At 48.2% G+C, this 18,895-nt stretch overlaps 1 protein-coding gene across 1 annotated transcript in view; it reads right to left on the bottom strand.

The window, feature by feature from the left end:
- HUNK (hormonally up-regulated Neu-associated kinase) overlaps positions 1-18,895 on the bottom strand; it is a 137,232-nt gene that overhangs the window by 49,101 nt on the left and 69,236 nt on the right. Inside the window, exon 4 of the mRNA XM_047795431.1 lies at positions 11,448-11,583. Within this exon, the coding sequence (XP_047651387.1) occupies positions 11,448-11,583 (136 nt within the window). The remainder of the gene's footprint in view (positions 1-11,447; positions 11,584-18,895) is intronic.

Raw genomic sequence — 18,895 nt, 5'->3', positions numbered from 1 at the left:
CTAGTTTTGGTTTTTCATTTGTACAGGGCCCTAAATAAAAGGAGCTTAACTTTACATTCATGCACAGTTAAGTAAAATTTAAATGAAAGTAACAGCAGTTGCCTCCTTTGCCTGCCCGCTTGCATCTCTCCCAAGCATCCTATCTTAATAAATCTGTTTCTTGCCTATCACTTTGTCTCTCGCTGAATTCCTTCTGCGTGGAGGCATGAAGAACCTGAACCTGAGCGAGTCCAGACACCGGAAGGAAACCTCCCAATGAATGGAAGATGTTAAGGAAGCCTTCTTTATTCTGGAAAGATCATCAGACCACTGAACACCAGCTTTGAAAACAATGCAAGCCTGCCTCCACCCTGATTCTCTTCTGCAGCCCTATTTTTCACTCCCCAAACTATAAAACCACCTCCCAGTCTCTCCTGAGCAGGGGGCACAGTCTTTAAGGCATAAGCCTGCTGTGACCCTCCTTTACCTGGCAAAGCAATAAAGCTATTTTTTTTTTCTCCTTCACCCCCAAATAAATAAATAAATAAATGGAACACGTCAGCACGAGGGGTTACCAAGAACGTTCTTTCTTTAGAAGAAGACTGGATGATCCTGATGTCTGAGGAATAATGCCCTGTGACCTTCTCTATGTCCCTTTATCTTCAAGGACACAGAGCATCCTGTGACAGGCAAGATGCCTAAAATAATGCAGCAAGCTACAGGAGGAAGGAAGCTATGGTAATGGGGCCAGGATCCAATGAAAGGTGATTGGTGGATATAATACGAGACCAGAGGACCCACTCTAAAACCTATATGAAGTTTCTTCCAGCATAAATTCAGTGCCTGAGACCCAGCTCTCTCATCCAGGGTCTCTCATCTATAAAATATGGATAATAATAGTACCTACCTCTCAGATTACATGAGGGTCAAATGAACTAAGCCACAGAAAGTGCTGAATGCTGTGCCTGGCATAAATTCAGGGCCTAATAAATGTGGCCTATAGTTTCATCACAAAACTTTTAAAAACAACAGATACGGGGAGTTCCTGTCATGGCACAGTGGTTAAGGAATCCAACTAGGAACCATGAGGTTGCGGGTTCAATCCTTGGCCTTGCTCAGTGGGTTAAGGATCTGGCATTGTCATGAGCTGTGGTGTAGGTTGCAGATACGCTTCGGATCCCGCGTTGCTACGGCTCTGGCATAGACTGGCGGCTAAGGCTCCGATTCGACCCCTAGCCTGGGAACCTCCATATGCCACGGGAGCGGCTCAAGAAAAGGCAAAAACACCAAAAAAAAAAAAAGATAAAATCTACAATATATTTGGACTCTATTGCCAAATAATAATGGAGATCTGTATTAAGAGTCATACACAGGAGATCCCATTGTGGCTCAGGGGGTTAAGAACCTGAGGATGCAGGTTCACTCCCTAGCTTCACTCAGGGGGTTAAGGATCTGGCATTGCCACAAGCTGCAGCATAGTCAGATCCCACATTGCTGTGGCTGTGGCCGGCAGCTGCAGTGCCAATTCACCCCCTAGCCTTGGAAACTCCGACGTGCCACAGGTGCAGCTAGGAAAAGAAAAAAAATACATTAAAAAAATCATACATGAAATAGGAAATTTTTAAATGGAAACCAGGAGTTCCCTGGTGGTCTAGTGGTTAAGGATCCAGGGTGTGCCTTGCTGTAGCTCAAGCCACTGCTGAGGCACACGTTCAATCCCTGGCCCGGGAACTTCCGTATGCCTCAGTGAAGCCAAATAAATACATAAATAAAAATGAAAAATGAGTATAATGGAAGCCAGACTGAGCAGCTTAATTTTCATACACATTTAATATCTAGATAAAGATAAATCTGTTCCCTTTGACATTTCAGAAGTATGTGAGAATACCAAGGGGAAAATGTGGAATGCGGTTTATAAACCTCCATAATCCCATAGAATTAGGAGGAGGAGGAGTTTCAAACCATGTTCAGAATTTCCTGATGTGTCTTTTGAAACATTGCCCAGGGGCTTTCTTGCTTTTCCATGGCAGACATGGGGCCCCCAAGAACCACAGTTTTTTGGTTTGGGTTTTTTTGTTTTTGTTTTTGTTTTTTTGTCTTTTTAGGGCAGCACCCACGTCATATGGAAGTTCCCAGGCTAGGGGTCGAATTAGAGTTGCACCTGCCGTCCTGTATCACAGCCACAGCAATGCCAGATCTGAGCCACATTTTTGACCTGCACCGTAGCTCACAGCAATGCCAGATCCTTAACTCGCTGAGTGAGACAAGGGATCGAACCCGCATCCTCGATCCTAGCTGGGTTCGTTACTAATGAGCCACAATAGGAATTCCAACCACAGACATAGTTTTAAAGGAAGACTTCAATTAATGAGACCCTGGGATGAAGGAGGGCAACAAGCAAATATAATTCAAGGTTTTCTGAGCAGAAAGAGATAAGGGTGAGTCACTGATGGATGGAAGCAAATCCAGAGAGACTGGCCAAGCACAACACTCTGAAAAGCGCTCCAAAGGGCGCTGGAAGAAGCCAGGAAGGGGCCCTGGGACATGTTAAATGTGGAATCTTCGGGATTAAATCAGGAGCCCAATGGTGGTCCTGAGATTCAGTCCAACACACAGAAACATTCCCTGGAGGAAAAGCTGGGGTACCACCGGACTTCTCTGAAAGGAAAGACATAAAGTCACAGCTCCCTGGAGAAGTCAGCAAGCAACTTTAACAAGACACAAGGGACAAAGCAACTGGTGTCAGGGGAAGATGTGAATACGGGTTCTCGCAGAGCCGGGGGGCAGCCCACCTTACACCAGAGTGCAGCTGAGGGAACCTTGAGTTGACACAACTGGCTTCTGTGCGACTCTTCAAGAAACTGCCTTGGCAAACCTAAAAATAACTCCCCTCCTAAAAGCAACAGCCTTCCATCTTTCAGTATCAACTTCCAGTACAACTTCCGATTTAAGCTCTTAAAAATAGCGTGGGAACTCATCCACCCGTTTGGAAAATCTCAAACGTCAGGAGCCTGCTCCATTAAAATGGTCTGTGTTCAGCAAGAAATCGTTTTCTTGTGGATTTTTTTTTTCCCGTTTTCCTTTCTTCCTTCTCCTCTTCTATTTTAAATGCACATGCTAGCTACAAAAACAAAAACAAACAAACAAACAAACAAAAAGCCTTGGATTTTATAACTGAAAAAAATCTCAGAAGCTAAAGAAAGCTTCTCTTTTAAAAGTCAAAAGCCCTAGGAGTTCCCGTCGTGGCACAGCGGAAACGAATCTGACTAGGAACCACGAGGTTGCAGGTTCAATCCCCGGCCTTGCTCAGCGGGTTAAGGATCCAGTGCTGCTGTGAACTGTGGTGTAGGTCACCAGAAGTGGCTTGTAGGTCGCCAGCGTTGCTGTGCCTCTGGGATATGCCAGCGGCTACAGCTCTGATTGGACCCCTAGCCTGGGAACCTCCATGTGCCTCGGGTGCGGCCCTAAAAAGACAGATAAATAAATAAGTAAATAAATAAATAATTTTTAAAAAGTCAAAAGCCCTAAAATAGCCAAAAGAAGCCACTGGGTTTCTCTTTCTGCCTGCTTCTCCTGACATCCTGGGTTTCAAGGAGGTCTGAATGGACAATCATATCCTTCCATATTTGACCCCTGGAAGTAGCTGAAGGTGTCCGATGGTACTTTTACAAAACAGGGTCTGAGGACTGGAACAAATTCTCCCACTCTGCCTCCAGAACACCTAGGTCTTTATGGAGAGAGGAAGACTGGATACAAGACGGCGCCCCTCGGCCAACTGGTCTACCCAAAGGGACAGCGCTGGGACAGAGGTCATTCCCGCAAAGTGAAAACAGACTTGGTGAGCCTGAGAAGATGCTGTGGGTGTGTTGTGCATGACACTCCACCAAGCACCAAGTCTGCACACAAATGCTTCCCCACCAAGAGCTGCTTTGGTGAAAAAATGGTGCATTTTAAACTCTTTGGGGAATAGAACGCTCCATTTCTATTCTTCCTCTCCTTAGAGATTCACAGAAGTCCCTGAAAGAGCACGGTAATATCCTGAAAATTAAGTTAATTCTGATTTGTTTCATTTAAAAATACATCTGCCTTAAAGTTTTTCTTTGCAATTAGCATATATGCCACTCCGAGGAAAAGTCAATTAGCAATAAAAGAGGTTCACTGCACCAGAAGGACCATTTTACTTTTGTGTCTGAAATTTCAAAATTCACTGGAGATGGAGCAATAGGTATTTCATGTATACGAATTCAAGGAAAGAAGTGAATGATTTTTAGGATATTCATACATGGTCCAAATAGGAAAACAATAACCACTGAAAAGATGGCACATGGCATTTTCCATTTCCATTGATTCACTAGAAGAGGAGGATCCTGGGGCCCCAATTTGTGGGGAAGAGCCTTTTCTCCCAAGGTTTCCTTGAATGATAAGCCAGGTTTCATCCTAAGTCAGCCTCAGAACTCTTGCAGAAAGGCCCCATCTGTCTGCCAAGGTCCAAAAAAAAAAAAGCAAAAAAACAAAAAACAAAACAAACAAAAAAAACAATACCACCTCTGGAGAACGGAGTTTCCTTTTGATTTTGGAAGTAAACTTTTCATTCTGTTGTTGTTTCAGAGCAATAAAAAGGCATGTTTTATAATAAGAGTGTCAGACCCAGGGAGAAAATTGGTCCCACTTTCACTCTCTTTTTTTAAACAGCCTTTAAAATTAAATCTTCTTGGTGCCCTCTGCCAGCAAAGCCATGGGCACCAAAAAGAAATCTAACCAGTATCTCAGATACAACACCGCAATGCAGTGGAAAATTAATCTCTCAAAGAAGGCTCCGTTGTGTTTTCTCCAAGAGGGAAAGCAAGAAGAATCAGGCTTTTCACACCTTTCCGCCTTTGCACAGGCTGTTCCCTCCTCTTCTCCACCCTGGCAAACTCCACCTCCACTCTCACAAGCAGATGAAACTCTCCTCCTTCTTGCATGTAACCCAGCTGAGCAGGCTCACATGCTCTTTGCACTGTGCCTCCTGACCCTCTGCTCTATCTGTGTTCAGGTGAGCCTTCCAGGTCACCTACAAGCAGGTATCTTGATCAAGGTAGGCTGCCATAACAAAATACCCAGGCAGGGTATGAACCACCGGAAGTTTATTTTCTCACCGTTCTGGAGACCGGAAGTCGGATCAGGGTGCCGGCAGCTCTCTTTCTGATGAGATCTCTTTTCCTGGCTTGTGGACAGCCACCGTCTCCCTGTGTCCCAACATGTCAGGATGCGAGCAAGCTCCCTGAAGTCCCTTCTTACAAGACACCAATTCTCTCGTGAGGACTCCATCCTCATGACCGCCCAAAGGCCCCACCTCCAAATACCATCACCCTGGGACTTAGGGCTAAAACATGTAAATTTTGGGAGGGGGCAGGGAGCTCAGTGGGGAGACACCAGGCAGTCCATAGCAGCAGATAAGTGTGTTCGATTACCAAAAAAAAAGTGCCACAAACTTGTTGCCACTCCCCACAACAAGGAGTGAAGTCCATCTCTCGTCTTGACTCTGGGCTTGGCCATGTGATCTGCTTTACCCACCGAGACATGAGCCTCTGTGACCCAGAGGCCTCTTGAAAAGTGCTTCTGCACCAAAGTTTGTTCTTTCCTACTTTGAGGACTCTTCCACCATCATGTCAACAAAATTCTACATATTTGTGGTTTTCATTTGTTTCTGGTTTTCCGGCAGCCAATAAGGTATTGCCTAGAGGGGACAGCCATGATGGAGACTTTGGTTTTATGGTCTGACCATCTGATGACCCCTGCTGGGGGAGCTGGGGGAGGCGTACACCACTGGTGGGCAAGAGGTGCGAGGGGTGGCCACGACTTCCGTTAGTCCATTCCATTTGTCAGTGAGTGCTCTTATGCAGTAAAGGAAATAGGTCCTGCTCACTGGGAAGGAGAATGGCTCTTGGGATCTGCAGGGGGGGAGTGCCTACTCACCTTTGACCTGTCCTGAGATTGAAAAGCTTAGACAACAGAAATTTATTATCTCACAGGCACAGAGGGTCCAAGTCTAAGATGAAGGTTGTTGCCATAGTTTCTTTTTCGAGGGCAATGAGGGGGAATCTGTTCCTCGCTGCTCCCCGAGCTTCTGGCAGGTTGCTGGCCATCTCTGGTTCCTTGGCTTGTAGATGCATCATCCTAACCCTTGCCTTCCTCTTCTCATGCTGTTCTCCCTGTGATTCTCTGTGTCCAAATTTCCCCTTTAGATGGGGAGACAGTCATACTGGGTTAAAGACCCGATCTCCAAGTAAGGTCACATTCCAAGGTCTTGGGGGTTGGGACTCCAACGCACCTTTTTGTGGTGGGACACAAGTCAATCCACAACAGTTTGTTACCCACCTGCTTCTAGTTGTCCAAAGGCCTCTCACTACCCTTAGGGCAAAATTCAAACCCCTTCCTACACCCACTAAAGAACCTTCACGCATCCTGTCCCGCCTTGCCCCGCCCACACAGACGTCTTCCCACAGCTGATTCTTCTCGTCCTTAGGATTCGGCTTTGAGGTCTTCTTTTTTTAAGACCACACTCACGGCATATGGAGGGTTCCAGCCTAGGGGTCGAATTGGAGCTGTAGCCACCAGCCTATGCCACAGCCATAGCAATGTAGGAGCCCCGTCTGTGACCTACACTACAGCTCATGGCAACGCCAGTTCCTTCATCCACTGAGCGAGGCCAGGGATCGAACCTGCATCCTCATGGGTGCTAGTTAGATTCATTTCCACGGAGCTACGACGGGAACTCTGCTTTGAGGTCTTTTCAAGAGGCCACTCCCACCCTCGTTCCTTACATCCCACCCACTTCCTCCACAGCTGTTACTGCATTGAGTGTGTAGCTTCTTAAAACATTGTTGGAGTACCCACTGTGGTGCAATGGGATCAGTCACATCTCTGGAGCACTGGGACGCAGGTTCATACCCCGACCCTGCACAGTGGGTTACAGACCCAGCATTACCACAATTGCAGCAGAGGTCGCAACTGCAGCTCAGATCCGATCCCTGGCCCAGGAACTTCCATATGTCACAGGGAGCTAAAAAAAAAAAAAAAAAAATCATCTGTCTGCCCACCTAGAATGTAAACGCTGTAAGTACAACATCGAAGAAGCAGTACAAGGTGATGATGAAAGGCCGACTCCAGTGTCAAACCACCTGGCTCTGTCACACACCAGCTGTGTTAGCTGGGCAAGTGTCTACGGCTCTTGGTGCCTCAGTGTCTTTATCTGTAGAGTGGGACAACAGAGCACCCCCCTCAAAGCGTCGTTAGGCAGATGAGATGCTCGAAAGCACGCAAAGCCTTTGGAACGCTGCTGGTCACTCAGCGGGAGGCACGTGAGGGTTAACGAAGGTCATTATAGGACCAAGGCTGCGAGACTCACCACTGTGCACTCGGCACAGTGCCTGGCCCCACAAATATCTGCCGAGTGAACAAATCTCTAGTCAGCCAACACGTGGCTCACGTAGCTTCCTTTTGTGTTTTTTCAAAGCTTTATCCACAGCTTCTAAAAAGGGCCTGGTGTCTACCATCCTGTGACCTAGGTGCGGGTCATGTGGTCTCACCCCCTAGGGAACATTCCAGAGAGTCAGCGAACACAGAGGGCTCCTAGGAAACCTCGTTTCCAAAAAAGAATAAAACGGGATCCTCCACGGCTGAGCAAGAGTAAGAATTTACTCCGTCTCAGCACGGGCACCAGAACAGGGACTTGGACGCTGGGGTTGCTGGTCTACCTGGACATTCCACGTGGGCCTCCAGGGCTTTGCCATGATCGGCAGAAGGCCGGAGTCCTTGGGCATTGCCCCCCTCATCAAAGGCTTTTATGTACATCAATCGACAGCAGCATGATTAAGAATGAGGCTTGATTAGAGCTTTCAGGTGATCTTCAGCTGCCCATGACCTTCTTGGAAAGAAATGCAATGAAGTGGAAGTTAGCAAAGAAGTGTCCAGCTGCCCCCAGCACCCCGAGGCCAGCATCCAAGGTGAGAAGGGAGGCCAGCATCCAGGGTGAGAGGGAGGCAAGCATCCAGGCACCCTGTCTTCACTCTCTCACTCCTGCAGCTTTCCCCCCACCTCCCCTCCTCCGATGCTACCGGGACTTCTGAACAGTCGCTGGATGGAAGGGGACACAGCAGGTGGCAAAGGACCAAGTCCCTTTTTTTGTTTGTTTGTTTTTTTGTTTAGGGCTGCACCTGTGGCATATGGAAGTTCCTGGGCTCAGGGTCAAACCAGAGCCGCAGATGCTGGCCTAAGAACACTAGATCCGAGCTGCATCTGCGAGGCTGCATCTTCATGGGTACTAATCCGTTTCTTAACCCAATGAGGAACAACAGGAACTCCCCAAGTCCCTTTATTTCTTTATTTACTTATTTATTTATTTTGCTTTTTAGGGCCACACCCACAGCATATGGAAGTTCCCTGGCCAGGAGTCGAATCGAAGCTACAGCTGCCAGCCTATACCACAGCCACAGCAGCTCAGGATCCAAGCCACATCTTCGACCTATACCACAGCTCACAGAAGCACCAGATCCTTAACCCAATGAACAAGGCCAGGGATCGAACCCACGTTCTCATGGGTACTAGTCAGATTCGTTTCCTCTGCACCACCACGGGAACTTGCTGAGTCCCTTCCTCTTAATCACGGGGCTGAGACTAAAAAAAGGAGCGGCTGTGGTCCTTAAAAGTGGATTCTTTTCCCAGGTCAAGGGACATAGAAGGAGGGGCAGGAACAAAGTCAGAGCTGAATAATGACTCTCCTCGCTGCTGCCTTTTGTGCCAGCTGTGCTTTTCATTTCCCTCTGTATTTCCCCAAACCGGATAAATGCGTTGTTCCCATCCTACCGTTCGCACAAAGAGATGAGAGTCCCATGCTGGCTATAAGGCCAGGCACTCTCCCGACAGTCCACAGGCTCCTTCCTGCTACCAGCATCCCTAGACTTTGCAGAGATGCCTGCTTTGTCAGTCCTGGACTGGAAAGGGTCCCCCTTACACAGGCAGAGCCTCATCACCATGACAACCGGTGATGACGCTACATTGTCCAGGCGCCTGGAGAGCAGGACCTCAGGAGCAACCTGTCACCTCCTCTCCAACCTACCGCCCTCTCTTTCCCTTTGATCATTATGTCGCCCTCCCTGTTCCCTGTTGCCACAGTTGTGAGATGCCCTTGGAAGCCCCTGGTCTTTCAGATGCCCCGTTCTCCAGGTTACAGATTCAAACTTTCATGTCCATCTATTAATAAATAAATATTTATTAAGGGCAGATTATGCGCCAGCCGCTTATGAGACCAAGAATGGATCTCACCTGCATCTTGACTCTGATCCACCGCTGCTGGCCACGGGGAGGGCTGTGTTGAGAAGGATTCTGAGGTGCATCTGGGCGCAGCACAGAAAGAGCGCAGGGCCAGTCAAACCACCCAGAGCACCTCAAGAAGAACGTGTCCTCTGCCTCTGCTTCCCGCCGCCCCTCCCTGGTGGCCCCAGCCAGTCAGCAGCCAGGCCACTCTCTCCCCATCTGCAAGGTTCACACCTCCTCGTGAGAGGTGGAAAAAACCAGGAGCTCAGGCGGAGGCATGAAAAGCCTTGAGTGCCAAGCACAGCTCGCAGGCTGTGTGGCTCTGGGAGGTGCTAACCACCGAGCCTCCCTCCTGTCCATGAAAAAGAGGGTAAGAAACGGCCTCAGAGACTGTCCTGAGGAGCAAAGGGGACAGTCACCGCCAAGCACCCAGCTGATCCATTCCCCCCCCCCCGCCCCCAACTTGTCTCACCCCCGGCTGAAGACGCCGAGCAGAGCTAGCCCTTTCTGGAAAAGTTCCGGGGATTCTGATGCCCTCAGATTCACATTCTCATCTCTGGGAACTCTCAATCTTCTCCAACCAGAATTTCCCGAAACCCCCTCCCTGGCTCCCTGCCCTGGGTTTGCTTCCTGTGCCAGCCTCAGCCCCGATCCTTCAGCTGCTGTTCACCTGGGTGAAATTCCGGTCTCTCCCTCCCTCCTCCCTTCCCTCTCCTTTTTCTCCTTCCCTCCCTCCCTCCTTCCTTCCCCTCCAGCCCAGGCTTCGTGCCAGGTACTGAAATCTCCTTGGAACAAGAGAGGGACTCTGCAGAGAGGACACTGGATTAACCCCGGGATGTGGGAATGGACGGGCCACTTGAAGAGCCAGGAACTGGCATACCAGGCAAAAGCAACAGTAAGTGCTCACCAGCAGGGAAGGACATGGGGGGGTTGAGCAAAATAGGCGAAGGGTATTAAGAGAACAGACGTCCAGTTATAAAGAAGTCATGGGCAGGTAACGTACAGCATTGGGAATGTGGGCAAGGATGGTGACAGGTGGTGACTAGACTGACTTACTGTGATGATCAGGTCTTAGAACATATACATTGAATATGCTGAATGTATTGAATCATACATACATACGTTGAATCACTGTGTTGCACACCTGAAACTAGGATGATATATCTTTCTAGTTGTACGTCAACCACACCTCAATAAAAGAAAGAAATAGGGGCTGCAAAGCCCAGAGGTAAGGAAGACCAAGCGGAGGCCAGTGGATCTGAAGAACTCGGAGCAGAGGGTGGGATGGTAGGTAAAGAAGCGGAGGCAGGTGGGCAGGCCCACCAGGAGTGTGGCCAGGCACCCAGGGTGGGTTTTATGCAGACGCTGATGGAAAGCTTTGGGAGATTTTATGTTTTGGTTTGGTTTTTAGGGCTGCACCTGTCGCGTATGGAGGTTCCCAGGCTAGGGGCTGAACCAGAGCTGCACCTGCCGGCCTTACGTCACAGCCACGGCAATGCCAGATCCGAGCTGTTTCTGTGACCTACACCATAGCTCACGGCAATGCCGGATCCTTCACCCACTGAGCAAGGCCAGGGATCCAACCCGTATCCTCATGGATCCTCGTCGGATTCTTAACCCGCTGAGCTACAACAGGAACTCCAGCTTTGGGAGATTTTAAACTGGGAAAGGGCACAAGTGACTCATGCAGCCAGGCCATGATCTCGAGGAGTATAGGCTGTTTCTCTCTCCCCCAGCACCTGAGGGAACTGGAACGAAGGCCTCTCAGGCAGTTGGTGGAGCAAAGACAGAAAGAGGAGTTCCCATCGTGGCTCAGTGGTTAACAAATCTGACTAGGAACCATGAGGTTGCAGGTTCGATCCCTGGCATTGCTCAGTGGGTTAAGGATGCTGCGTTGCTGTGAGCTGTGGCGTAGGCCGGTGGCTACAGCTTGGATTGGACCCCTGGCCTGGGAACCTCCATATGCCGTGGGGGCAGCCCTAGAAAAGGCAAAAAGACAAAAGAAAATACAGAAAGAGCAGAGGTGGAAAGTGGGACCCCCAAAGAACCCCTGGATATAGAGCCCTGAGCCTATAACTGATGCTCATCAAATACTGAAAGGTCATTTCGTAAGACAGGGAGGACGCAGACAGCAGGAGGGAACATGCACTCTTAGAAGCTCGATAACTCACATGGACCAGACATCGATTTTGGGGCCGTATTTCTTCCTGGCCAGCAGTTCGGGCGCGGCGTATGCGGGGCTGCCACACTGCGTGCTGAACGGGTCTGAGTGGCCCAGGATCCCTGCACAGTTGCTCAAACCAAAGTCTGCAAAGAGGAGAGGACAAAACCGGCTCCGAATTAGAAAACTGTGGAAATGAAGGAGAAGAGGGGGAGGGGAAGGCAGCAGGACAGGAAACACGGTCTCAAGCTCACACATCATTTCGCATCCAAGAGGAAACCCAGCAGCTGCGAACCATAACCTCTGGATGTGGGTCTCAAGACAAAAGAATGTCAGGCGGTGGTTCCCTTGTGGAACTGGAAACATTTTCTATCAGGCCTCACAGTTGAATCCAGCCAGAGCTAAAAAGTATGCTGAACCGAAACATATTTTCATCAAATCTTGGAAATGAGTCATCCAGGAAAAAAAACAGCCTTCGCTTTCTAGGATTAAGGCAGGGGGAGAAAACAGGCAGGAATCCTTGGCGTCAGCCTGCTGGCTTCCAGGTGGCCAAGTGGGGACAAGCCAAAGGAAGATTGATTTTCTCTGGCTGGCGTTGGTGTCACCCCAGGTGACATGCAATCCCACCAGTTAGAGCTGACTTTTCCGACTGTTTTCATTTCAAGCAAGTCTCTTAAAAATGCTCCCAGTGCAAGCAGCAACAGATGGTGATTTGAAGCGGGGAGGGGGGGAGAAATACACCCACCGGTTTAGACAACGCTGAGTGTTGGCAGGAAAAACTAACGCCAGAAAGATAGCAATGAGAACGAGACTAAATGACCGCCTAGCACTGCTTTGTTCCTGGCTGATTAAGGCAGCGGGGGAAGAAGAAAGAGCCCGGTGCATCTGAAGCCACGCCGGGTCCATTCTGCCTTTTGTGCTGTGTTTACTTTTGATCTTCCAGATACAGCAACTGACAGGTCATTAGAGAGCTGTTCGTGTTTGGTCTTCATCTGATAACTTTCCTCCATGGCTGTGGATCGCAGAATGAAGAGCCTGGCTCCTCCTTCGAATATCAATGTAAATATTATGGTTCTGGTCCCTAAACAGAAGACTCAGCCCACGGGGTGCAGTCAGAAAGGGGCTGTGGCTGGGAGATGGGAGAACAAAACCCTTGCAACCTTCTAACGAGAAGGATTTACAGCTAATCTCATTGACTGTGTTTTCTCCTTGACGCTCACCTGTTTCCACCTGCAAAGCCAGGGCTCTTGTGAAAGCTGGAGGAAAGTTCCAGAGAGGAGAAACATGGGGTGGGATAGGGCTGTGAGTCCAAGAAATTGCTCACACACCACAGGTCAGGAGGCACCGCTGAAAATTCTCCCAGCAGTCACTGGGTTAAGCTGTATAATGAGAGAGTGTTTCTAAATAGAACCCCAGCCAAGGAGAGCTCTGAAAATGCTTTAAGGCCATGAAGATGACTCAAACTCTTCAGCTTTGGTGTGGAATAAAGCATCAGAACCAAAATCGGGATGGGCAAAGCAACCAGGAAGGCCACGTGTTCACACCCTTTGTCTCTTCTTTTGCTTTGGGTTTGTTTGGGATTTTTTTTTTTTTTTTTTTTTTTTTGGTCTATTTGAGAGCAGCACCTGCGACATGTGGAGGTTCCCAGGCTAGGGGTCTAAGTGGAGCTACAGCTGCCACAGCAATGCCAGATCCAAGCCGCATCTGCGACCTAAACCACAGCTCACCCTACACCACAGCTCACGGCTAAAGTGCCAGATCTTTAACCCACTGAGCGAGGCCAGGGATTGAACCCACAACCTCATGGTTCCTACTCAGATTCCTTTCCGCTGCACCACAAAGGCAACTCCTGTTTGGGTTTTTTTAATATGATTTTTTTTTCCTCGCTTAACCACCCTCTTCCTCTCTTTCTCTGCTCGCTACCCTTCCACGCTCACCCTCACAAAGAAGGGAACAAAGACCCCTATTTCCTTTCCCATTGGGCCAGCCTGCACCAGTAGCCCCCACAAAACCTGCCCTAGAAGGGCCTTCAGGGACTTCCTGCTGTAGCGCAGTGGGTTAAGAATCCAACAGCAGTGGCTCGGGTGGTCACAGAGGTGTGGGTTTGATCCCTGGCTGGGTACAGTGGTTCCACCTCGGAAGTCTCAGCTGCAACTTGATTCAGTCCCTATCCTGGGAACTTCCATATGTCACAGGAGTGGCCATAAAATTAATTTTTTTTTTTTTGGTCTTTTTTAGGGCTGCACTGGTGGCATATGGAGGTTTCCAGGCTACGCGTAGAATCAGAGCTGTAGCTGCCAGCCTACACCACGGCCACAGCAACATGGGATCTGAGCCACATCTGCAACCTACACCATAGCTCATGGCAACACAGGATCCTTAACCCACTGAGCGAGGCCAGGGATCGAACCTGCATCCTCGTGGATGCTAGTCAGATTCGTTAACCACTGAGCCATGATGGGAACTCCTAATAATTTTTTTTAAAAGGTCCTTCAGGAGCCACGAGGCTCTCTTACATTTGTATTTTAGGTGGAGATCTCTGTCCAAAAGGATCTGAGGGCCCCTCTTCTCAGATCCCACCCTGTAGCATCACTGAAGTTGGGGGAGGGGGTGCATAAGTAGAAAAATCTACTATTAGCTTTGAATGCCATGGTCGTGTAATATCCTCAAAGGAAATGTAATGAAACAACCAAGGCATGAAGAGCACCCACTAGGGGAAGACAGAGACGGCACACCATGGAATAAAGCTTATACTATTTGGGGAGTTCCCGTCGTGGCTCAGTGGTTAGCGAATCCGACTAGGAATCATGAGCTTGTGGGTTCGATCCCTGGCCTTGCTCAGGGGGTTAAGGATCCGGCATTGCCATGAGCTGTGGTGTAAGTCGCAGATGTGGACTCAGATCCCGAGTTGCTGTGGCTCTGGCGTAGGTGGTCGGCTACAGCTCCGGTTCGATCCCTAGCCTGGGAACCTCCATGTGCTGCGGAAGCGGCCCAAGAAATGGCAAAAAAAAAAAAAAAAAAAAAAAGCTTATACTATTTGGGGCACCATGTTAAGGAAATTTCATCAATAGTCATGTTAGAGGCCCAATCGTCCAAGAGCCCCAAAGCAAGACTTCCTTTCTAATCTCCACCAGGTTCCATTAACTCCATCAGTTTCCTCCCTCAACTCCTGACCTGGGTCTACAAAAACATGCTTGATCTTAAAAGAGGGCAGAGGAGGTGAGATAAGAGCCTTGCTGCCTGGCCAGCCTATGAACTGGCGTCTCACCATCTCTTAAGCCCAGTTTCAAGGAGATAAACCAGCAGAGGATCTGTGGAGTGGAGAAGATAAAAATCTACATTTTAAGGGACGTATGTTAACCTAGTGAAAAGAGTTTCATTTAAAACATATTGCAGAGAAATAACGAGTATGTTTTGCATTCATAACTGTACTTATTAAAAGTTGACACATATGCCTATGATTTGAATCGTGAAACTGGGGGGATGTTCACCTCCCGGTGATGCCACGCAGTCTGCCTCAGTTAGATTTGGTAAACACATAAGCCAATTATCACTCCATTTTCCAAAAGCTGCTCGCGATGAATCTCAAAAAACACCCCGACGGAACGCTGTTTTGGAAAACTGAAGTGCGAGATCATTTTAAATCATGGCTCCTACAGTTTAAGATTATAGTAAACTAAAAACATCAGACTCTTTTTTTTTTTTTTTAAAGGGGGGCAGGAGGGAATCCTGATTAGATCAAATCTTATTCCAGTTAATTCCAGTTAACTTGAAAGATGGCTTACACGGCTTAAGTAAATTTCTTTAAATCAAATTATTTCTAAAGAAAGAGAAGCTCTTAAGAGACAATGGTAATAGCTATAATTAGCCTTTGAAATAAACAACTAGGTAACTCCTTTGAAGAAAAGGTTCAAAGGGCTTTCGAGTTGGAAAAAAACTGGTTGTAGAGACTTGTGATCCAAATTGTTGTAGAGACCATTTGATCCAAATTGCCCAACCCAGGGGCAAGAAAACCCACAAGTCACCGGGTCTTCCTTGCCTCCAGCGCCCTCTCTTCCCTGCTCGGGTGCCTGCCCTGGATGGAAGCCGGAGGAGAGGCAGATTCTGCTAAACAAAATGCAGTTCCCAGGTGCTCTCTGGGATAGCATCCTGTCTCATCTGATTTAGCTCTTGGGTTTTATTTATTTACTTACTTATATATATTTATTTATTTATTTATTTATTTTTGTCTTTTTGCCATTTCTCGGGCCGATTCTGCGGCATATGGAGGTTCCCGAGCTAGGGCTCGAATCGGAGCTGTAGCCACTGGCCTACACCAGAGCCACCGCAACTCAGGATCCAAGCCGCATCGGCAACGTACACCACAGCTCACGGCAATGCCAGGATCCTTAACCCCCTGAGCAAGGCCAGGGATCGAACCGGCAACCTCATGGTTCCTAGTCGGATTCGTTAACCCCTGCGCCACAACGGGAACTCCTAACACTCCTGGGTTTTAGCTTATCACAAGGGAATTAGGGCCAAGTAAAAATTCTAACAAAGGGACATCCACTTATCAGAACCTCCTTTCCAGTACATTTGGGACTTCCGGCTTCTGACACCTGATTTTTGACGTGGCCCATGTTGTGCAGACGAGGTGCCGTGCTACTTGGGTGCCAATCTGGTGGTTGCCAAGCTGAGAGGTGATGATTCTGAGGCCCTTGAATGAATGGTTCTTGGTACCTAAAGGGTCCCCCCCAACTCAAGGGGAACCATGGGCTCTAATTTAGGTCTATCATTTCTTCATCTTATCTGTACAGGTCTCCGTTAAAGGGTTTCTTATGCGGCCAACCTGTGAGCTATCTATAAATGCATCTGCTGTCTACAGAAATTGGTTCTTCCAGAATCTTCTCAGCAATGAAAAGGTCTATGCTTTTCAATGCTGTACCTTCTTTTTTTGTTTGTTTGTTTTTTGCTTTTTAGGGCAGCACCCACAGCATCTTGAAGGTTTCTAGGCTAGGGTCTAATTGGAGCTACAGCTACCAGCCTACACCACAGCCACAGCAATGCTGGATCTGAAGAGTATCTGCAACCTACACTACATCTCATGGCAATGCCAGATCCTTAACCCACTGAGCGAGGCCAGGGATCAAATGCACATGCTCATGGATACTAGTTGGATTTGTTTCTGCTGAGCCACAGCGGGAACTCCTGTACTTTGTCGGGGTTTTTTGTTGGGTTTTTTTTGTTTTGTTTTGTTTTTTGTCTTTTTACCTTTTCTAGGGCTGCACCTTCGGCATATGGAAGTTCCCAGGCTAGGGATCTAATCAGAACTACAGCTGCCGGCCGCAGCCACAGCCACAGCCACAGCAACGCCAGATCCTTAACCCACCGAGAGAGGCCACGGATCAAACTCGCAACCTCATGGTTCCTAGTCAGATTCGTTAACCACTGAGCCACGACGGGAAGTCCCTGTACTTTCTTATAAATGGTCATCTAGGGCTATCATTTGAGAGAGAGAAGGAAGGGCAGCCGCATCAGCAAAGTGAAGGGAAGAATCAGCGTGGGGATACTGGGCGGGTGTGGTCAGCACGTTGCTAGAATCACCAGCCTCAGTCTAGACGGTGCACAGGGGAAGCGGATTATTCTAACTCGTATTGAAATAGACATCCAGCCTTCACACAGCTTGTGCTCTTGCAATCTCTAAGCTTTAGAGCAACTCTTTGGCGGTCACCTATACATCTTCCAAAGACAAGTTCCAGGGCAGCCTGTCAGGGAACCTAAAAAATAATCTCCTTTCCTTCACTCTTCACCCCCCTGCACCGGGATCCATCTCTGTTTAATGCTGCGAATCTCGGAAACAAGGACCAGAAAGACATCCTGCAGGCATTTCAACATCTGCCTCATTTAAGGCTGCTCTTTTTGGCCCTCAGAACAACTCAAATGCAATAGAGTTAAACAACGCAAAATGTTTTAACAGTTTGATGTGTAAAAATATCCTTGGAGTTCCCTGGTGGCCTAGTGGTTAAGGATCCAGTGCTGTCACTGCTGCGGTCGAGTTCAATCCCTGGCCTGGGAACTTCTGCATGCTGTGGGGGCAGCCAAAAAATAATGTTTTTTTTCCTTTAAATCATCCAAGGATCTTTTAAGAATACATCCTATAAAATCCTTAGGGGAAGAAAATTGGTTTCCCCTTCCTGGTTAATCTCCTAATAATAGGTGTATTTATCAACACCTGTCACTGGTGTTTAATCACCCAGCCAAGGGGTCTGGGGTCTCTGCAGCCCCTCTTCTGTTACTGGGTTGGAAGCCAAGTGAGAGTCCAAAGAATATAATAGTCATTAGTCATGACATGCTTTAGAAAATCTTGAGATGGTTTTCTGTATTTGCCAAACAAAATGTCCCTCTCGGGTACAAAAGTTAAATTCAGGAAGTTCTCCTGATCCTTCTCTTTTCTCCTAAGATAAAGTTTTTTCAAGCCATGGAGGTGGAAGAAATTACTTGCACTGGAGGTGGGAAAAGAAAGGAAGGAGTAAGAGATGATGCTAACATCGGAGTTAAAAATGACACCCTGAGGGAGTTCCCTTCGTGGCTCAGTGGTTAACGAATCCGACTAGGAACCATGAGGTTGTGGGTTCGATCCCTGGCCTTGCTCAGTGGGTTAAGGATCCAGTGTTGCTATGAGCTGTGGTGTAGGTTGCAGATGCAGCTCGGATCCCGCATTACTGTGGTGTAGGCCAGCGGCCACAGCTCTGATTAGACCCCCAGCCTGGGAACCTCCACATGCCTCGGGTGCAGCCCTAGAAAAGGCAAAAAGACCAAAAAAAAAATAAAAATAAAAAATAAATAAAAAGAGAAGATAAGTCACAGTCCCCCTTATTTCAGTGCCCCTGCATGCACTGAAAAGTGAAGTAAAGCTTGGTCAAGCTAAGGGCAGTATTTCTGAACCAAAGTATTTTCTATTATTTTTAAGACTCTTTCTGGTGAATTCAGATAAAAGAACCTCTATAGGAGTTCCTGTTTGGTGCAGCAGAAACAAGCCCAACTAACATCCATGAGGATGTTGGTTCGATCCCTGGCCTTTGATCAGTAGGTTAAGGATCCAGCGTTGCCCATGAGCCGTGGTGTAGGTCACCGATGCGGCTCAGATCCCACATTGCTATGGCTGTGGTGTAGGCCAGCAGCTGTAGCTCCAATTTGACCCCTAGCCTGGGAACTTCCATATGCCGTGGTTCAGCCCGACAAAGAAAAAGAAAAAAAGAAAAAAAAAAGAATCCACTTGCAGAGGCTCCAGTCACTGTGGAGATGTGGGTTCGATCCCCAGCCCAGTGCCATGGGTTAAAGGATCCAGCATTGCTGCAGCTGCAGCTGCAGCATAGGTCACAGCTGCAACTTGCATTCAATCCCTGGCCCAGGAACTCCATATGTCTGGGGCGCAGCCACGAAATTAAAAAAAAAAAGTCCAGGTTCATCTGAGCAAGC

This window comes from Phacochoerus africanus, chromosome 1 (genome assembly GCF_016906955.1).
Source record: "Phacochoerus africanus isolate WHEZ1 chromosome 1, ROS_Pafr_v1, whole genome shotgun sequence".
NCBI classification, from domain to species: Eukaryota; Metazoa; Chordata; class Mammalia; order Artiodactyla; family Suidae; genus Phacochoerus; species Phacochoerus africanus.
This window is presented reverse-complemented; position numbering and strand designations above follow the sequence as displayed.